General features: G+C 60.3%; 7 protein-coding genes across 7 annotated transcripts, besides 16 other annotated features; all 7 read left to right on the top strand.

Annotated features, from left to right (window-relative positions):
• Positions 1-40: 40 nt before the first annotated feature.
• Positions 41-95: a microsatellite.
• A 172-nt stretch (positions 96-267) lies between these two features.
• Positions 268-286: a microsatellite.
• Positions 287-431: 145 nt separating this feature from the next.
• Positions 432-1,799, top strand: Tco025E_07104 (uncharacterized protein; the record flags this gene model as incomplete). The annotated part of the gene is made up of 1 exon (XM_029373971.1): positions 432-1,799. One exon carries the CDS (start codon positions 432-434, stop codon positions 1,797-1,799), a length of 1,368 nt encoding a protein of 455 aa, XP_029225900.1.
• Positions 1,800-2,261: 462 nt separating this feature from the next.
• Positions 2,262-2,300: a microsatellite.
• Positions 2,301-2,321: 21 nt separating this feature from the next.
• Positions 2,322-2,349: a sequence feature (A-rich).
• A 26-nt stretch (positions 2,350-2,375) lies between these two features.
• Positions 2,376-2,392: a microsatellite.
• Positions 2,393-2,394: 2 nt separating this feature from the next.
• On the top strand, positions 2,395-4,020 carry Tco025E_07103 (uncharacterized protein; the record flags this gene model as incomplete). Its single annotated transcript, XM_029373970.1, has 1 exon — positions 2,395-4,020. The coding sequence occupies one exon, from the start codon at positions 2,395-2,397 to the stop codon at positions 4,018-4,020; it is 1,626 nt and encodes a 541-aa protein (XP_029225899.1).
• A 157-nt stretch (positions 4,021-4,177) lies between these two features.
• Positions 4,178-4,216: a sequence feature (A-rich).
• A 111-nt stretch (positions 4,217-4,327) lies between these two features.
• Positions 4,328-4,364: a microsatellite.
• A 77-nt stretch (positions 4,365-4,441) lies between these two features.
• On the top strand, positions 4,442-5,155 carry Tco025E_07102 (uncharacterized protein; the record flags this gene model as incomplete). The annotated part of the gene is made up of 1 exon (XM_029373969.1): positions 4,442-5,155. The coding sequence occupies one exon, from the start codon at positions 4,442-4,444 to the stop codon at positions 5,153-5,155; it is 714 nt and encodes a 237-aa protein (XP_029225898.1).
• A 118-nt stretch (positions 5,156-5,273) lies between these two features.
• Positions 5,274-5,337: a microsatellite.
• A 168-nt stretch (positions 5,338-5,505) lies between these two features.
• Positions 5,506-5,527: a microsatellite.
• Positions 5,528-5,612: 85 nt separating this feature from the next.
• Positions 5,613-5,643: a microsatellite.
• Positions 5,644-5,920: 277 nt separating this feature from the next.
• Tco025E_07101 (uncharacterized protein) lies at positions 5,921-6,439 on the top strand (the record flags this gene model as incomplete). Its single annotated transcript, XM_029373968.1, has 1 exon — positions 5,921-6,439. One exon carries the CDS (start codon positions 5,921-5,923, stop codon positions 6,437-6,439), a length of 519 nt encoding a protein of 172 aa, XP_029225897.1.
• A 280-nt stretch (positions 6,440-6,719) lies between these two features.
• Positions 6,720-6,758: a microsatellite.
• Positions 6,759-6,778: 20 nt separating this feature from the next.
• Positions 6,779-6,808: a microsatellite.
• Positions 6,809-7,344: 536 nt separating this feature from the next.
• On the top strand, positions 7,345-8,400 carry Tco025E_07100 (cation transporter; the record flags this gene model as incomplete). Its single annotated transcript, XM_029373967.1, has 1 exon — positions 7,345-8,400. The coding sequence occupies one exon, from the start codon at positions 7,345-7,347 to the stop codon at positions 8,398-8,400; it is 1,056 nt and encodes a 351-aa protein (XP_029225896.1).
• A 654-nt stretch (positions 8,401-9,054) lies between these two features.
• Positions 9,055-9,080: a microsatellite.
• Positions 9,081-9,261: 181 nt separating this feature from the next.
• On the top strand, positions 9,262-9,654 carry Tco025E_07099 (cation transporter; the record flags this gene model as incomplete). The annotated part of the gene is made up of 1 exon (XM_029373966.1): positions 9,262-9,654. One exon carries the CDS (start codon positions 9,262-9,264, stop codon positions 9,652-9,654), a length of 393 nt encoding a protein of 130 aa, XP_029225895.1.
• Positions 9,655-9,799: 145 nt separating this feature from the next.
• Tco025E_07098 (surface protease GP63) lies at positions 9,800-11,500 on the top strand (the record flags this gene model as incomplete). The annotated part of the gene is made up of 1 exon (XM_029373965.1): positions 9,800-11,500. One exon carries the CDS (start codon positions 9,800-9,802, stop codon positions 11,498-11,500), a length of 1,701 nt encoding a protein of 566 aa, XP_029225894.1.
• A 307-nt stretch (positions 11,501-11,807) lies between these two features.
• Positions 11,808-11,842: a sequence feature (A-rich).
• Positions 11,843-13,070: 1,228 nt separating this feature from the next.
• Positions 13,071-13,097: a microsatellite.
• Positions 13,098-13,305: 208 nt separating this feature from the next.
• Positions 13,306-13,337: a microsatellite.
• Positions 13,338-13,458: the final 121 nt, after the last annotated feature.

The raw sequence follows: 13,458 nt of genomic DNA, 5'->3' as shown, positions 1-13,458 counted from the left end.
CGGGCGAGGGGAGTTCATCCCTTCCCCTTTTTCTAACATCAAGAAACGCAAGAAAAAAAAAACAAGAAGCAGGAAAAACAAACAGACAAACGAACTGTGAGGAAAGGAAGACTCAAATAAATGCTACGAAACAAAATATTCGGCTCCTTGGGTCGGTTCTGTGCCTCTCGTTGTCCCTTCCTCAGTTGAAGGGAAGGGGGGCTGCGCGGTGGTCAGCGCTTTTGATGCATCCGCTTCGGCGCCCTTCTGTTTTTTTTTTTTGTCTTCTGTGTGTGTGTGTGTGTGTTTCCCCCCCTTCGTAACGGGCCGCACTGCCGCGGTGGCGTGGCGTGGAGTTGGTGCCGGCGCAGGGAGAAGACTTCCTCCCCGGGCGAAGGAAAAAGGGAGCGAAGGAGACGCGTAGCGTACTTGCCAGCGGGGCCGGTGGAGGGATGGGCAGGGAGGCGGCGCCAGTCTGCAGGGCGCCGCGGCGGCCAACGGCGGCGGGTGGGCGGCGCACCTCCCGGCACCCGTCGCAGCTGCTTGAGCCGTACGCCCAGCCGCTGCTGCGGCGGGTTCCCTCGTCGTCGTCTTCCGCCGCTGTGGCGGTCAGACGGAGCTCGCGCGCGGCGGCGTTGCCCCGGCAGGCGTCGGTGGAAAGCCCAGCGCAGCCAAGTTTTGCCACGACGGGCATCGATGCGCTGCACCGCCTCACGCTGGAGGAGTGGAGTGTATGCAGTCTGATGGCCACTGTGCTCCAGCGCAAGTCCACAGAGGAGGCCGAACGCATTGCCGCCGAGGTGACGAAACTGGCGCTGCACCGCCGACTGCTTGCGGGGTACAGTGGGGTGTACGCCGATGGGGCTGCCCGCGGCGGCGAACACGCTCTGGCGGCGGAAGATAATGGTAGAAAAGCGGAGTTGATTCGCCGCCTGCAGGAACAGCAACGACGCGAAGAGGAGCGACGAGCACACTTATGTGTCTCTAACCGTAGGTTTCAACAGGATGATCTAAGAGCGCTGTGCAGGAAACTTTTCAGTCACGGTGGTGCAAATGGCCGTGGCGGCAGTGCTGCTGCTGCTGCTTCCATGGCGAAGAAAAAAGGTTCGGCACACAGGCGCAAGACACCCTCCGACAGAAAACTGGCGCGGCGGCAGCAGCAAGGTGGACATAATAATGTGAAGGAAATAACGGTGACGAAGAAGCCGATTTCTGTTCCGAGTGTGCCAACGAACGTTCCACGACGGGCGAAGCCGCACAAGGCTGTACCCTCGTTTGACGAAGTGTGTGCAGACCGCTACTGTGCTTCTGGGTACTCCAATGAAAGTACGCCGACTGTGTCTATTGGCAGCTACGCTGCAATGAGCGCAGCGGATGACTCGGTCCAGCGGTCGAATTCGTTTACTTCCCCAGGCGCGCCTTTCTACGGCCAAAACATCCACGAGAGCACTTCGGCAGATAAAGAGGCTGTCTGCGTCGATGCCGGTCTCGCGCCTTCGATGCTGTTCTCCACCATGCGCCCTGCGTCAGCTCGAGCGCTGATGGGCGAGCTTGTCCTTTCCTCGGAGGCCGAGGCGCAGCCGCCAGAGTTGCTTGACGGGCACCACCGCGCCGGGCTTGCCCCAGTGCAGCCGACCAACCCCGCTGCCGCAGCGGCAAACTTGTCGTCGTCCAAAAACAACTTGGTCGCTCTGTCGCCGCTCTCGTCGTTGATTTCGCCCTCCTCCAGCAGCGCCACGACGGCAACGGACGCCTGTGGGGCGGGGCATCCGCGGCACTTAGACGGCGACGTAAAGCTGCCGCCCTCGTGGGAGGGATGAGGAGGAGGGGGAGTTTTTTCTTGGTCCCCGGTGACGGTGCTCTTTCCTGGTTGTTACGCCATCCTCGTGCGAGCGGGGTCGCGGCAGCCGGCAAGCAACGCGCAAATAACTATGGAAAAAGACGACAACAAAGGCAAACAATAGAGCTCAACGTTGGGGGCTGGGAGTGTGGGGAATGCGGCAGGCGTTGCCGCGAGCAGCGAGGGTGGCGGGAGCGGTGAAGTGAAGGGGTGACGCGGGTGCACGTGCGGCGCCCACCGCCGAGAGAGTTCTGGAGGGGTTGGGGCGCGCCAAACCGCGCACGCGCCCTGTTGACGGCTCCGCCCGCACGTGAAACAACGAACTCACACACACGCACCGCATATACAGTAACGAGGGCGGTGACAGCCTCCTCAGCGGGAAATAGACGGAGAACGCAAACAACCACGAAGCAACGACCGCAGTAAAGAGCTCTGGGACCGTGAAGGATAGGGAGAGGCAGAGGCGGATGGGCAGGGCGAGCTGTGAATGACATGTGGTGGCTTTGTTTTTTGTTTTTGTTTTGTTTTTTCCTCCCCACACTTTCCTAAAGGGGGTACACACACACACACACAAGATGTCGAAACGCGGCCGCGAGGAGGATGAGGCGGTTGAGGTGTACGCGGCGCTACTGCGGCAGAGTGGAGCCCGTGCGGTGGAGCGGATTCGGCAGCGGCGGGGCGGCAGTGTTTTGCCTATTGACGCCCTCGTCATACGGTACGCAATATGGTACCTCGACACACGGGCCTTCCCGGTTTCTAGTTACCTCACCCAGGCGCAGCGCGTCGTCTCGGAGGCCATTGAGCGGGTCTCGCAGCCGCAGCACTATGCCTTTGTGCCCCTTCCGGCTCTCGTCGAGTCCCTCGTGGCGGAGAACACGGCGGACGTCATGCAGCAGACAGTTGCCCAAATTGAAGAGTTCATCGACGCTCGGGATGCGTTGGGGCGGTGGCTTGACGAGAACACCGGCGGCGGCGACTACGCGGTCAACAACGAGGACGACTACTTGGACACCGCTGTTGACTTGGCCGCCACCCTCTGGAGAAGTGCCCTTTTCTGGGTTGCCGTCCTCGAGTACATTGAGGCGCTCTCGCTTAGCAGCGCCAAGGTAAACGCCTTTGCGCTGCGCCCAAAGTACGAGCACGCCCTCATGGAGCTTCTCAACTTTATTGCTGCCCCACGTGTCGCGGGGCACTGGCGTCCGATCGAGCCGGCAACGAATCCTACGCTGGCGGGGCCCGCCGACCCCCTGGCGAAGGGCGAGGAGGTCAAGAAGGAGGCAGCGGAAGCGGCGGCCGTTGCTGCCCCGCCGCCAGAGAGTCACCAGGATGCTGAATCCACGCGTGCATTTGTCGTGAGCAGGCTGCTGGCTGACCTAACGGCGCTGACCAACATCCCCAGCGACAGCCCCGCGGCTGCCGGCATCAATGCCACCTTCTACTCCATGGTGCACGCCCGGTTGAATGTCTTGGCGGCGTGCGATCGCCTGGACCGATTTAGCACCTCCGCTGCGGTTCCACCGCCGCCGTTGACGCCGTCGCTGCAGGCGCTGCAGGCGCAGCGAGACGCCGTCGCGCAGGGACGCCTGCTCCGGGAGGCAGAACGCATGAACCGCGACGACATTGGCGTCCCACTGGACTTTGTACCAAACGAGTCCTACATGCGGGCCGCGTTGGAGAAGAACAACGACACCCTGGGCGAGGACGAGGAGCTCTTCAAGGACGAGATTGTGGACTACTACAAAAATCACCCACAGTCAGTAGCCGCGAAGCGACGAGGCAACGCAGTACTCACGGAGAAGGCGAAACCCGTCGAGGAGCCGGTGGCGCTGGTAAAGCCACACCGCTTCTGTAAGGTGAAGACGGGCTACACATGGACCCAGTACAACCGCACGCACTACGACGCACGTACAAATCCTCCACCGAGGAGTGTACTCTGGTACGAGTTTACGCTCTTTTATCCTGCGCTGGCTGACACAAAGCGAGACATGAGCCGCATTTACCACATTGAGAACACAATGAAGGGTCCAAACGATGACTACTGCATCTTAGTTTTCTCCGTGGGTCCACCGTACGCGGATGTCGCGTACCAAATTGTGCGAAAGCAGTGGGACCCACGGCCCGGTGGCGTCAGGGCGAGCTTTGACAGCACAGGCACCTACAGGTTGTTTTTCCGCTTCACGAATAGCAACTACCGGCGTTGAGTTGGCTCTCCACAAAACCAAAAGAAGGCAAAAAAAGAGTGGTGAACACAAAACCTGGGTTGCATATTACTTACGACGCGGGTGTAGAAGTAAAAGGAGAAGACTGGCGGCAGCATGGCAGGGGAGTGCGCTGCCTGCGCATCGCGGCGTGGAGGACTTTTTTTTTCTTCCTTTTTTTGTTTTCTTTTCTTTTTTTGGAGGGTCGCTGAGGAGTTATGCATGTATGTTCTCCCCCTTCACTCCTTTGCCGCATGTCCCTCTCTTTCCCTCATGCTGCTAGCGCTTTGCCTCCTGCTAGCTGTGTGTGTATAGCTATATATATATATATATATAACATAATATATTGGTCCCTGGCTGCAGCGGTAGTATTAGTGGCTCGGGCCTGGCTGTGTGTGTGTGGGGGGGGGGGTTGGAGTGGACGATGACGGTTCTGCATAACCCCGGTCTGCCGCGCGTCCTCAACCGCATCACCCCGCAGCGGCTCGAGTTGACGCTGATGCTCCTCAAGGAGCGGAAGAAGAAGCTGCGCTACCTTGGCAGCTACCTCCAGCACTACAACGATCGCATGTTTCTCTACAACGCCATGGGAGGACTGCGGGGGACGAAGTTTATTGTTGAGCGTCACCACCATAGGGCCCAGTACTGTCACCCCACGCTTCACTCTGAGCGCTACGACGTTCGCACCGTCAAACTGAAGGGGTCACAGTTTGACCAGCTGGGAAACTTTACGCGTAACAACTGGGACTGCATGATCGCCACCACGAACCTCTTTCAGGACTCAACCTTCCGCCGCCACCTCACGGCCGTGCACAAGGACGAGGCCATCGCCCTGCTGGAGGGCTGGGGAGTGAAGTACGTGCTCCTGGACGAGATGCGGAAGCCGACGGTGCAGGACAGCATTTACGTGCGACACCACCTCTACGCGCATAAGTTTCCGTACATTCCCGACCCCGTCACAAACGCCTACTACGGCGACGCCGACTGGAAGTGGAAGGGAAATGAGAAAATTGACTACACGCAGCATGGTGCAGCGGCGAAGGAGGCTCGGAACGACTTCCGGAGTCTGTGGTCATCCGCGGTTAGAGCAGCTGCCGACGCGCCGGCAGCGAAAACGAAGAAGGCGACGCCCTCCTAAGTGGTGCTGCGGCGGCGTTAACGACTTCAGCGGAGTAGTAGTAAAGTCAAAGAATTCAGCAAGGCATCAGATGGGCTCGTGAAGGGAATGTTTTATTATTATTTTGATACTTGCTGGGAGTAGTAGTAGCAGCAGCAGCAGCAGCGGCAAGAGTGGTAGTGAGAGTAGTAGTATTTGTATTATCACCTGCACGGCAACCGGGCGGCGTCCCTCGCCGTCGTGGGCAAACGTATTGGGTGTGAGCTGTTTTTTTTTTCCCCCTACTGAATTTTTTTCTTTAGACGCACACGCACACACCTCTTGTGTACTGGACGGGGCAGCGGGGGCGGAAGAAGGGGGAGTCACGGCGGGTGTTTGTGTGTGTGTGGGTGTCATGTGCAAGTGGCGGTGGTGGGGTGGAGTTGCCGGCCGCCCGCCCTCTGGGGCTTCGCGTGGAGGGATCCAACGCCGTTGCGCGCGCTCTCGCTCTCGCTCTCGCTCTCGCTCTCTCTTTCTCTCAGTGCACGTTTTCCCTTCTTTCTTCTTCCTTATTCTTTCTGTGTGTCCTCGTGGGTGCTTCACGTAGAATTCCCGCAGCGGAGGAGGCGCACGCCCGCCACACACCACCGCGATACGAAGTGGGGCGTCCCTCTTCCCGCCCCCGCCCCCTGCACTTCCCGTTTGCCCCCGCTACACCGCCGCCCACCCACGGAGGCCGCGCCGCGGCGGTAGTAGTTTTTATTCTTGCAGCTTTGGCCCCACTGCTGAGCGGCACGGAGACGGGCGATGCTGCGGCGTACGAGTAGTTTGCTTGCGGCCTCGCCGGGGGTCGGAATCGCCCCAGAGACGACGCCCGTCAAGTACGTCCCCTCCATGCTGAACATCCAGAACATGATGTGGTGGAACGGCAGGCGCAACACGCACCGCGCGACTTACCGTGAGAAGACGTGGTACGAGGTGAGCCGCATGGGCGCCCACGCGAAGGGAGGGCGCTCCATCATGCGCCAAAAGTACTCCCCGGAGGCGCTGCGGTTGGCGCTTGCGATGGTGCCGGAGTGGTTTGAGGTGGCAGATGTGCCGCGCCCGCCCCAGCGCATTCGGGCGCAGTCCGAGGGCATTGTGGGGCGCTGGTACAGCAACTACTGGACGCTGCACGCGGTGAAGTACCAGTGTCGGCTGGCCAACGTGGAGTGGCCCTTTGGGGAGCGGCAGCGGCCGCGCACCAACTACGAGGAGCCCTTTTTTTTGTTGACTTTGAGGAGAGCAAGGCGGTGCGGGACTACCGCAGCCGCTGGATCAACGTGAATCGTAGTTTGGTGGGCATGACAAAACGCATGAAGGAGGCGGAGGAGGAGACGCGCTACATGCAATTTCGCAAGCAGCAGGACACATTCTGGTCCAACCGCAAGGTGCTGGTGAACCGCGTAAAGTCGATGTATAATCAAGGCACCATGGCGTCGGCCAAGGACCTGCCCATTAAGACCATCAACATCAAGGCATTCTTGGCGGAATGAGTGAAACGCAGGCCCGGAAAAGGGAGGCGGACGGAGGCAGTGAGAGAAACGTGAGAGGACGAAAGAGAAACGAGAGAGAGAGAGATAGAGAGAGAGAGAGAGGAGGAGAGGTGCATGCATGGCGCGGAGCCAAAACAACAACAACAGCAACAACAAAAACTAGCAGGATTAATTATTTATCTGCGGGTGTCTTCACGGGTACGCCAGCGCTGTTTTGGGAAGATTTATTCACCGCGGAGTGGCCCGGCGAGGTTGTTTGTGTTTTTTCTTTTGGCGCTCACGCTCTGGACTGCGCCGTTTGAGGGGACCTCACCGCACGGCAGGTTGCCATTGGCGCGGGAAGCGGTGCAAACTCCACGTTTGACACACGCATCTGCATGCATATGTGTCACTGCTGCCGCTCGGCTGAGTTGTTCCCTCTCCTTACCTCTACTTTTCAACGCACACGCACAATCCCCGAGCAGTACGCGCGGCCGTGTCCTTCAGGAGCATGGTTGGAGGCACCCACAGCAGACGCGACGCAAACCGGGGCGGGTGGGCGTATTGGGCTAAGAGTTTCCTACACGCCTTCTGGGACACCGCATCGCGCAGCACCCGGTCCCCTTCGTCTTATTGATTTTTGTTCCTCTTATTTTCCTCGTGCTGGGACTTGTGCTGCTCCACTCGGGAGAATGAACATGTTCGCCTGCAACGGCCATGCACACCACGGAGCGCACGGCGGCGAGGGCGACGGGACACGTCGACCGCCACCACCATGGCGGCTGCAGCGGTGAAAAGGGGCCGTACTCGGCGGGGCTGCATGTGATGGCCATCTTCGTCGTGCTCGCGGCCTCGCTTGTGGGGACGCTTATCCCACTTGCCGGGAAGTACGTGCCGTGCCTGCGGTTGCACCCGTTCATGTTTGTCCTTGGCAAGTGCGCGGCGACTGGTGTGGTGCTGGCCGTGGCAATGATCCACATGATTAACCACGCTGCCCATGCGTTTGGGGAAGAGTGCGTTCCAGACTCATGGAAGCAGTCGTACGACGCGTACGCGTTCCTTTTCGCGATGATTGCGGCCATACTGATGCACGCGCTTGAGACGCAGTTGGTGGATATGTTTGTGAGCAGCGAGGCCCCGTCTTCCCCACTTGGAGAGGGCGGGGAAAAGAGGGGCGTGACGGAGGGCGAGGAGCGTGCCGACGGTGCCGCCGACGTTACTGGCGACGCCCACCATCACAGCCATGTGGTCGTTCCCGTGTCGGGCGGGGCGACCCATCGGCTTCTCTCGGCCCTGTTCATGGAGTTCGGTGTGACGCTGCACAGTGTGTTCATTGGGCTGACGGTTGGCATCACGAACGACGCGGGCACGAAGGCACTCCTCGTGGCGCTGGTGTTCCACCAGATGTTCGAGGGGCTTGCGCTGGGCTCACGTCTGGCGGACGCGTCCATGCGCATGTCGCTGGAGCTGCTGCTTGCGCTGATCTTCTCCATCTCTGCCCCAGTGGGCACCGCAGTGGGCGTGGGCGCCGTCGTGGGGTCGAAGGTGGCGGTGACCGGGACGACGTTTGTGGTGCTGCAGGCGATCTTTGATTCGTTGTGTGGCGGCATCCTGATGTACCTGGGCTTTGTCCTCATGCTGAGCGACTTCCCGGCGGACCTGCGGAAGCACGCGGCTGCGGGTATGGCGCATCGCGGTTGGAAGCGGCTGGCGATGTTCGTGGCACTGTGGGCAGGCGCCGGGATTATGGCGGGGATCGGGAAGTGGTTGTAGGGGGGGGGGCAGAGGAGGAGCAGCCGGGGGCGGCCCCGCGGGACAGGGCGTGGTACGATAAAACATAATATAATTTGGTGTGTGTGTGTGTGTAAGCCGTGTGCAGGCGTTGTGGGATCTACGCGTCTTGAACATGTAGGTATGGGGGTGTGCGTCGAGGGAAGTGTGTGCGTGCGTGTGTTTCGTCGGGTTCGCGCCTGCACCGAGTGCCGAGTTGCACGTGCGGTGCGCTCCCTCAGGTGCTGTGGGGGAGGGACGAGGTGCGCGGGGTTGTGCGCTGCCAGGCGGCCGACAGAACTGGCCGATGGCTGCAGCCTCCGCGCCGCAGCGCGCAGCGAGAGAGAGAATGAGAGGCGGGCGCCCGGACTGCCCCTCCCCGCCAAGGAGGGGGGAGGCGCACGGAGGGGGCACTGTGGGGGAGAGTGCGTTGCTGGCACGCGTGTCTCGCCGTGACGCCTGCGGGGGCGACAGGACGCCTTCGCGCCGCTGTAGTGGATCGTACTTCTTTTTTTTTAAAAATCATTATTGTTATTTACTATTCGCTTGTTTCCCGCAATGGCTGCTTGGTAAACTTGTTTTCCCTGCAAACGAGTGTGTGTTGGCGGGGAGGAGCCTGAGCCGGGAGCGTCCGCCCGGGCCGTGGCGTTGCCTTTTCCGTCCCCCGCCGCCGCCGCCGCCGCGCAGCGGGGCGCCTTGCACGCACTCTGCCTCCCTCTCTCCCTCCCCGTTCTCCTCTTTTGTCTCTGCTGCGCTGCTCCGCCGCCGCGGCACCCGAGGAAGACGTTACCGCGCAAAGTTCACACGCTCACTCTCCCAGCCAGAGTTGTTTTTGTTTTTTTGGCCTTTTAACTGCCGGCAGAAATGAGTGGCAACGAAACGTGCAGCGCACTCCTTGCCAATTTCGCCTCGCTGCAGGGGAAGATGAAGGCGCAGAAATGCGAAGCCCCCGAGCCGGACGACCACGACCACGACCACGACCACCATCACCACCACCATGGGCACAGCCATGGCGGGTGTGGTGGCGGCCATGGGGCGTACTCGGCGGGGCTGCATGTGATGGCCATCTTCGTCGTGCTCGCGGCCTCGCTTGTGGGGACGCTTATCCCACTTGCCGGGAAGTACGTGCCGTGCCTGCGGTTGCACCCGTTCATGTTTGTCCTTGGCAAGTGCGCGGCGACTGGTGTGGTGCTGGTTGTTTCTTTAATGACTGTGTTTCATCACTGTTCTCTTGCGGCATGTTTTTTTTTGGTGTGACTCGCATTTGTTTTTTTTTTTTCGTGGCTAGTCTTTTAAAAAAAATTTTTTGTCCTCTTATATATATTTTTTTCTACAGTGAAGGACTGTGGTGCTGCTACGATTGTTGCTCGAGCCCAAAGAATAAACACACCTTTCTAAAGCTATGCGCCGTCCGCTCCGTGCCGCGCTGCCGCCGCTGCTGCTCCTCCTCCTCGCGATGATGTGTTGCGCCGGTGGGTGCCTCGCCGCCGCACGCCGTTGCGTGTTCGATGAGGTGGTGCGGAAGTGCGGTTCGCCGCCGGCTGCGGTGGTACGTGAGGTGCCGCGGAAGGGGCAGGGCGCGACGCAGGCGTACACCGTCGCAACGCCCGAGGCGGACGGTGAGTGGAGGCCGATTCGTGTTCTGGCGTCTACGAGGGACCTGGAGGACCCAGAGAAGCACTGCAGTGCCGTGGATGATGTACGGCCGGATTTCTTGGGCGGCACAGGTGTATGTCTTAAGGAGCATTTGATGACACGGAATATACTGTTTGCCATGACGAATAATATTATTCCCGGGGCTATTGGGCTGCACTCGAGTCGTCTTCTCGTCAGACGTGTGCGCAGGGTGCTGATGGTGCCTCCGTTTAATGCTGGAATGCTTTGTAGTGAGTTCAGCGTCCCTGTGGAGCACTACTCTCCCGGAATTGCGGATGCCGACTTGGTGCTGTACGTGGGTGCCGGGCCGTCCTCTGTCTCCTGGGCTCTTGCATGCGCCACGGAGGGGGGTCGTCCGTTCGTTGGAGGCCTGCACATTGCCGTTCCCGACTGCCTTTTGGCGCGTCTGGCCGTGCGGATCGTTGCGCACGAGGTTGCGCACGCTCTTGGCTTCAACTACCAACAGATGGCGGGGCTGCGGATGGTGTCGAACGACACGACTCTCCCTGGCGGGGGACGCGCCGTGGTGACCACCGCGGAAACAAAGAAGCAGGTCCAGGCACACTACAGCTGCAGCCGTCTTGATGGTATGGAGCTGCAGACGACCGCGGGTGGGGCACCGCAGTCACACTGGACGTGGCGCAGCGCGAAGGACGAGCTGATGAGTGAGTTCTTGGGCGAGGGCGGAGGCCTCTACACCGCACTTACGATGGCCGTCTTCGCAGATATGCCGTTTTACAAGGTGCGCTGGGAAATGGCCGAGCCGATGAGTTGGGGGAACGGCTCGGGTTGCGGCTTGCTGGAAGGCAAAAGTGCACCCGAGAGCATTGCCGGCTACTCGAACATGTTTTGCGATGTCGCCGATCAGAGCCTGCGCTGCACTTCTGACCGCAATTTCGTGGGGAGGTGCACCAGCGTAGCCACGAGCGACTGCTCGGGGAACGGAGGATCGGGCTGCTCTTTCGTTGCATCGTTTTTGCACGAGGGAACGGCGGAGGGCGGCCTTCGGAGCTTTTGCGCCGACAGGAATGTTGAGTTTCTCCCTGGCGGGCGCACGGGCATTTACTCGTGGTGCCTGGATGCGGAGTCCCTCACCGTGACAGCGGGGAACGGCAGCCGCGTGGAGCAGGAGCAGGACGTTGGCGGGGTGTGTGCGCAGGTAATGTGCGACAAGGGGAAGGTGTGGGTGCGGTACCTCGGCAACAACACGTGGCACGACTGCCGCGCGGGCGGATTCATTGCGCCCGCGTCCCCCGCATTCAAGGACGGCGGCAGGATCTGGTGCCCGGAGTACAGCGCGGTGTGCACCATTGCCCCTGACGGCAGCAGCTTTGTCACGCCGGGCAGGCCGGACGCCGCGGTGAGGGCCACGCAGCTTTGGCCGCTTATGTTTTTCGTCCTTTTTTATATTCTCCTCGTCGCCGTCGTGGCCGCGGCGCCTCTGTAAGCGGGGGGTTGGGGTGTAGCTGCGCGATGGGCCTGCAAGGCTGCCCCCCTCCCCTAATTATTCCCGCGCCCAGTGGAGGTTGCATAATGAATTTCTAATGCTTTTGATTTCCTCCGTGTTTTATAATGTGGGGTGGCGCGAGATTCTCTTTTTTTTTGTGTGTGTGTGCGTTTGTGGCAGTCAAAGTAATGCTCCGAACAGTCCCGTTAAATTGGTTTATGTAATAATGCTATATTAGTCCCTGCTGTCTCCTTTCTGGGCTTACCGAGAGACCGCGCTTGCCGCCTTTGGGACAAATGCTGCCATCGTTCTTTGTTTTGTTTTTGTTTTCCTGTTTGTCTTCAGCCACCTTCTGCTCTTCAACAGCCGCAGTGCGGAGCGGGCGAGAGTGAGAAAACGTCGTGCCTGTCTGCGGTGCGTCTTGCCGGCGAGGGCAAAAACGCCCCCTTTTGGGTTGCCGGGAAGTCTCTCTTGCATTCATCTCCCCCCCCTCCTTTTTTTTTCTGTTGCGCCCGCCAGGGAAAGTGGAAGCCGACGGGCGTCCGCCGCACAAGCGCCCCCACGCCTTTCCGTTGCTTCTTCGCCTCCCGCAGACGATGCCTGCGCGGGAGCAGACGGGCGGCAGTTTCGCCCAGCCGCGCGCCTGCGGCCGCAGCACACCGCTGCGCGTTCGACGAGGCGATGTGGAGGAGCGGCGCGGCTCCGACTGTGGCGGTGCGTGAGGTGCCGCGGCTCGGCCGATGGCTGCCGGGGTCGCGCCTGGGGAGGCCCGGTGCGCCGCGCTGGAGGAGGGCCGTCCGTCGGCCCGTGCCGTGAGCTGCAGTTCGCGCCAACCGGATGAGGCGGGGGCTCGCCGTTCGCCCCCCGCCTTGGCGTTAGACTCAACACACTGAAAAACAAGGACAAAAAGAAGAAGCGGTTCCACGTTGTTGCGCAGGCGTGGAGTGCGTGGGGACTTCCTCGGGGATGACGGCGGCTGGAGGCAACGTTCAAGCAAAGGCGAGGGCGCACGCCAAGCGCGATTCTCTAGCGGGCGGCGGAGCTGGGGGTTAACCGCCTGTCGCGCCGGGGAGGGCACGGCTCCCCGCCGCTCGTGGATACAACGTGACGGGCAGCGTGCTTCGTGGTGCGTTGGCGGTTGTGTATAATATACACGGTGGCGCGGGGGGTTTGTCGCCGCCGCGGTTGTCTTCCGCGTTCGGGCGGAGCAGTGGCGTGGGCGCGAGGCGGGGTACACAGCGACGGGCGGGGGAAAACACAACTTCTTTGCCGTGCAGGGCCGGCGTGTGGACTTTGGGGTGGGTGGGAGGGGGGCGAAGTGTCCCGCGCTGCCTCAGCGCGAGTCTCTTCCACGGGGCCCCACCGTCACCGATGGAGGCGAAGGACACAAACGCGGGAGGGCGAGAGCGTCCCTGCGATTTACGCCTCTCGCTGCCGCGTATTTTGTATCAAACCGACACACTGCACTAAAACCCACGCGGGGTGTGCCATCAACTGGTCGAAGAACGACTGCAAACAGCTGCTCTCGCGGTTGCACAAGCGGAGAGGGCGCAACTCCTATTCGTGTGCCTTTGTTTTTGTTTTGTTTGTTTGTTTGCGGTATGGATGCACGCATGCACCCTCTTCCACGCCCCCGCGCAAACCATATGGGCTGAAACGCCAGCCACGTATGTCTTGTCTTGTGCTAACCGCCGGATTTCTCCGTACCCCCCCCCTCCCCCACGTGCCTACGAAGAAACAACGGAAAAAAGTCAAGCATGCAAAGTAAGAAAAAAAAAAGGAACGTGCTAAAGATTGGGTCCTGCTTATTATTACTTTTATTATTACTATTTTTTTTCTGTGGAACTTCTCTTTGTTTGGCGAGGGCGTCCGTTTTTCCGTCCGTGCCTGCTGCTGCGTCTTTTCTTTTGCGGGAGCCTGAATCCCCAGGAGGGGGAGATATGCCTCCTTAATTGCCA

Source organism: Trypanosoma conorhini, assembly GCF_003719485.1.
Source record: "Trypanosoma conorhini strain 025E chromosome Unknown Tco_14.4_contig_00523, whole genome shotgun sequence".
Lineage (NCBI taxonomy): Eukaryota > Euglenozoa > Kinetoplastea > Trypanosomatida > Trypanosomatidae > Trypanosoma > Trypanosoma conorhini.
The sequence above is the reverse complement of the archived record's forward strand: the minus strand, read 5'-3'. Positions and strand labels throughout refer to the sequence as shown.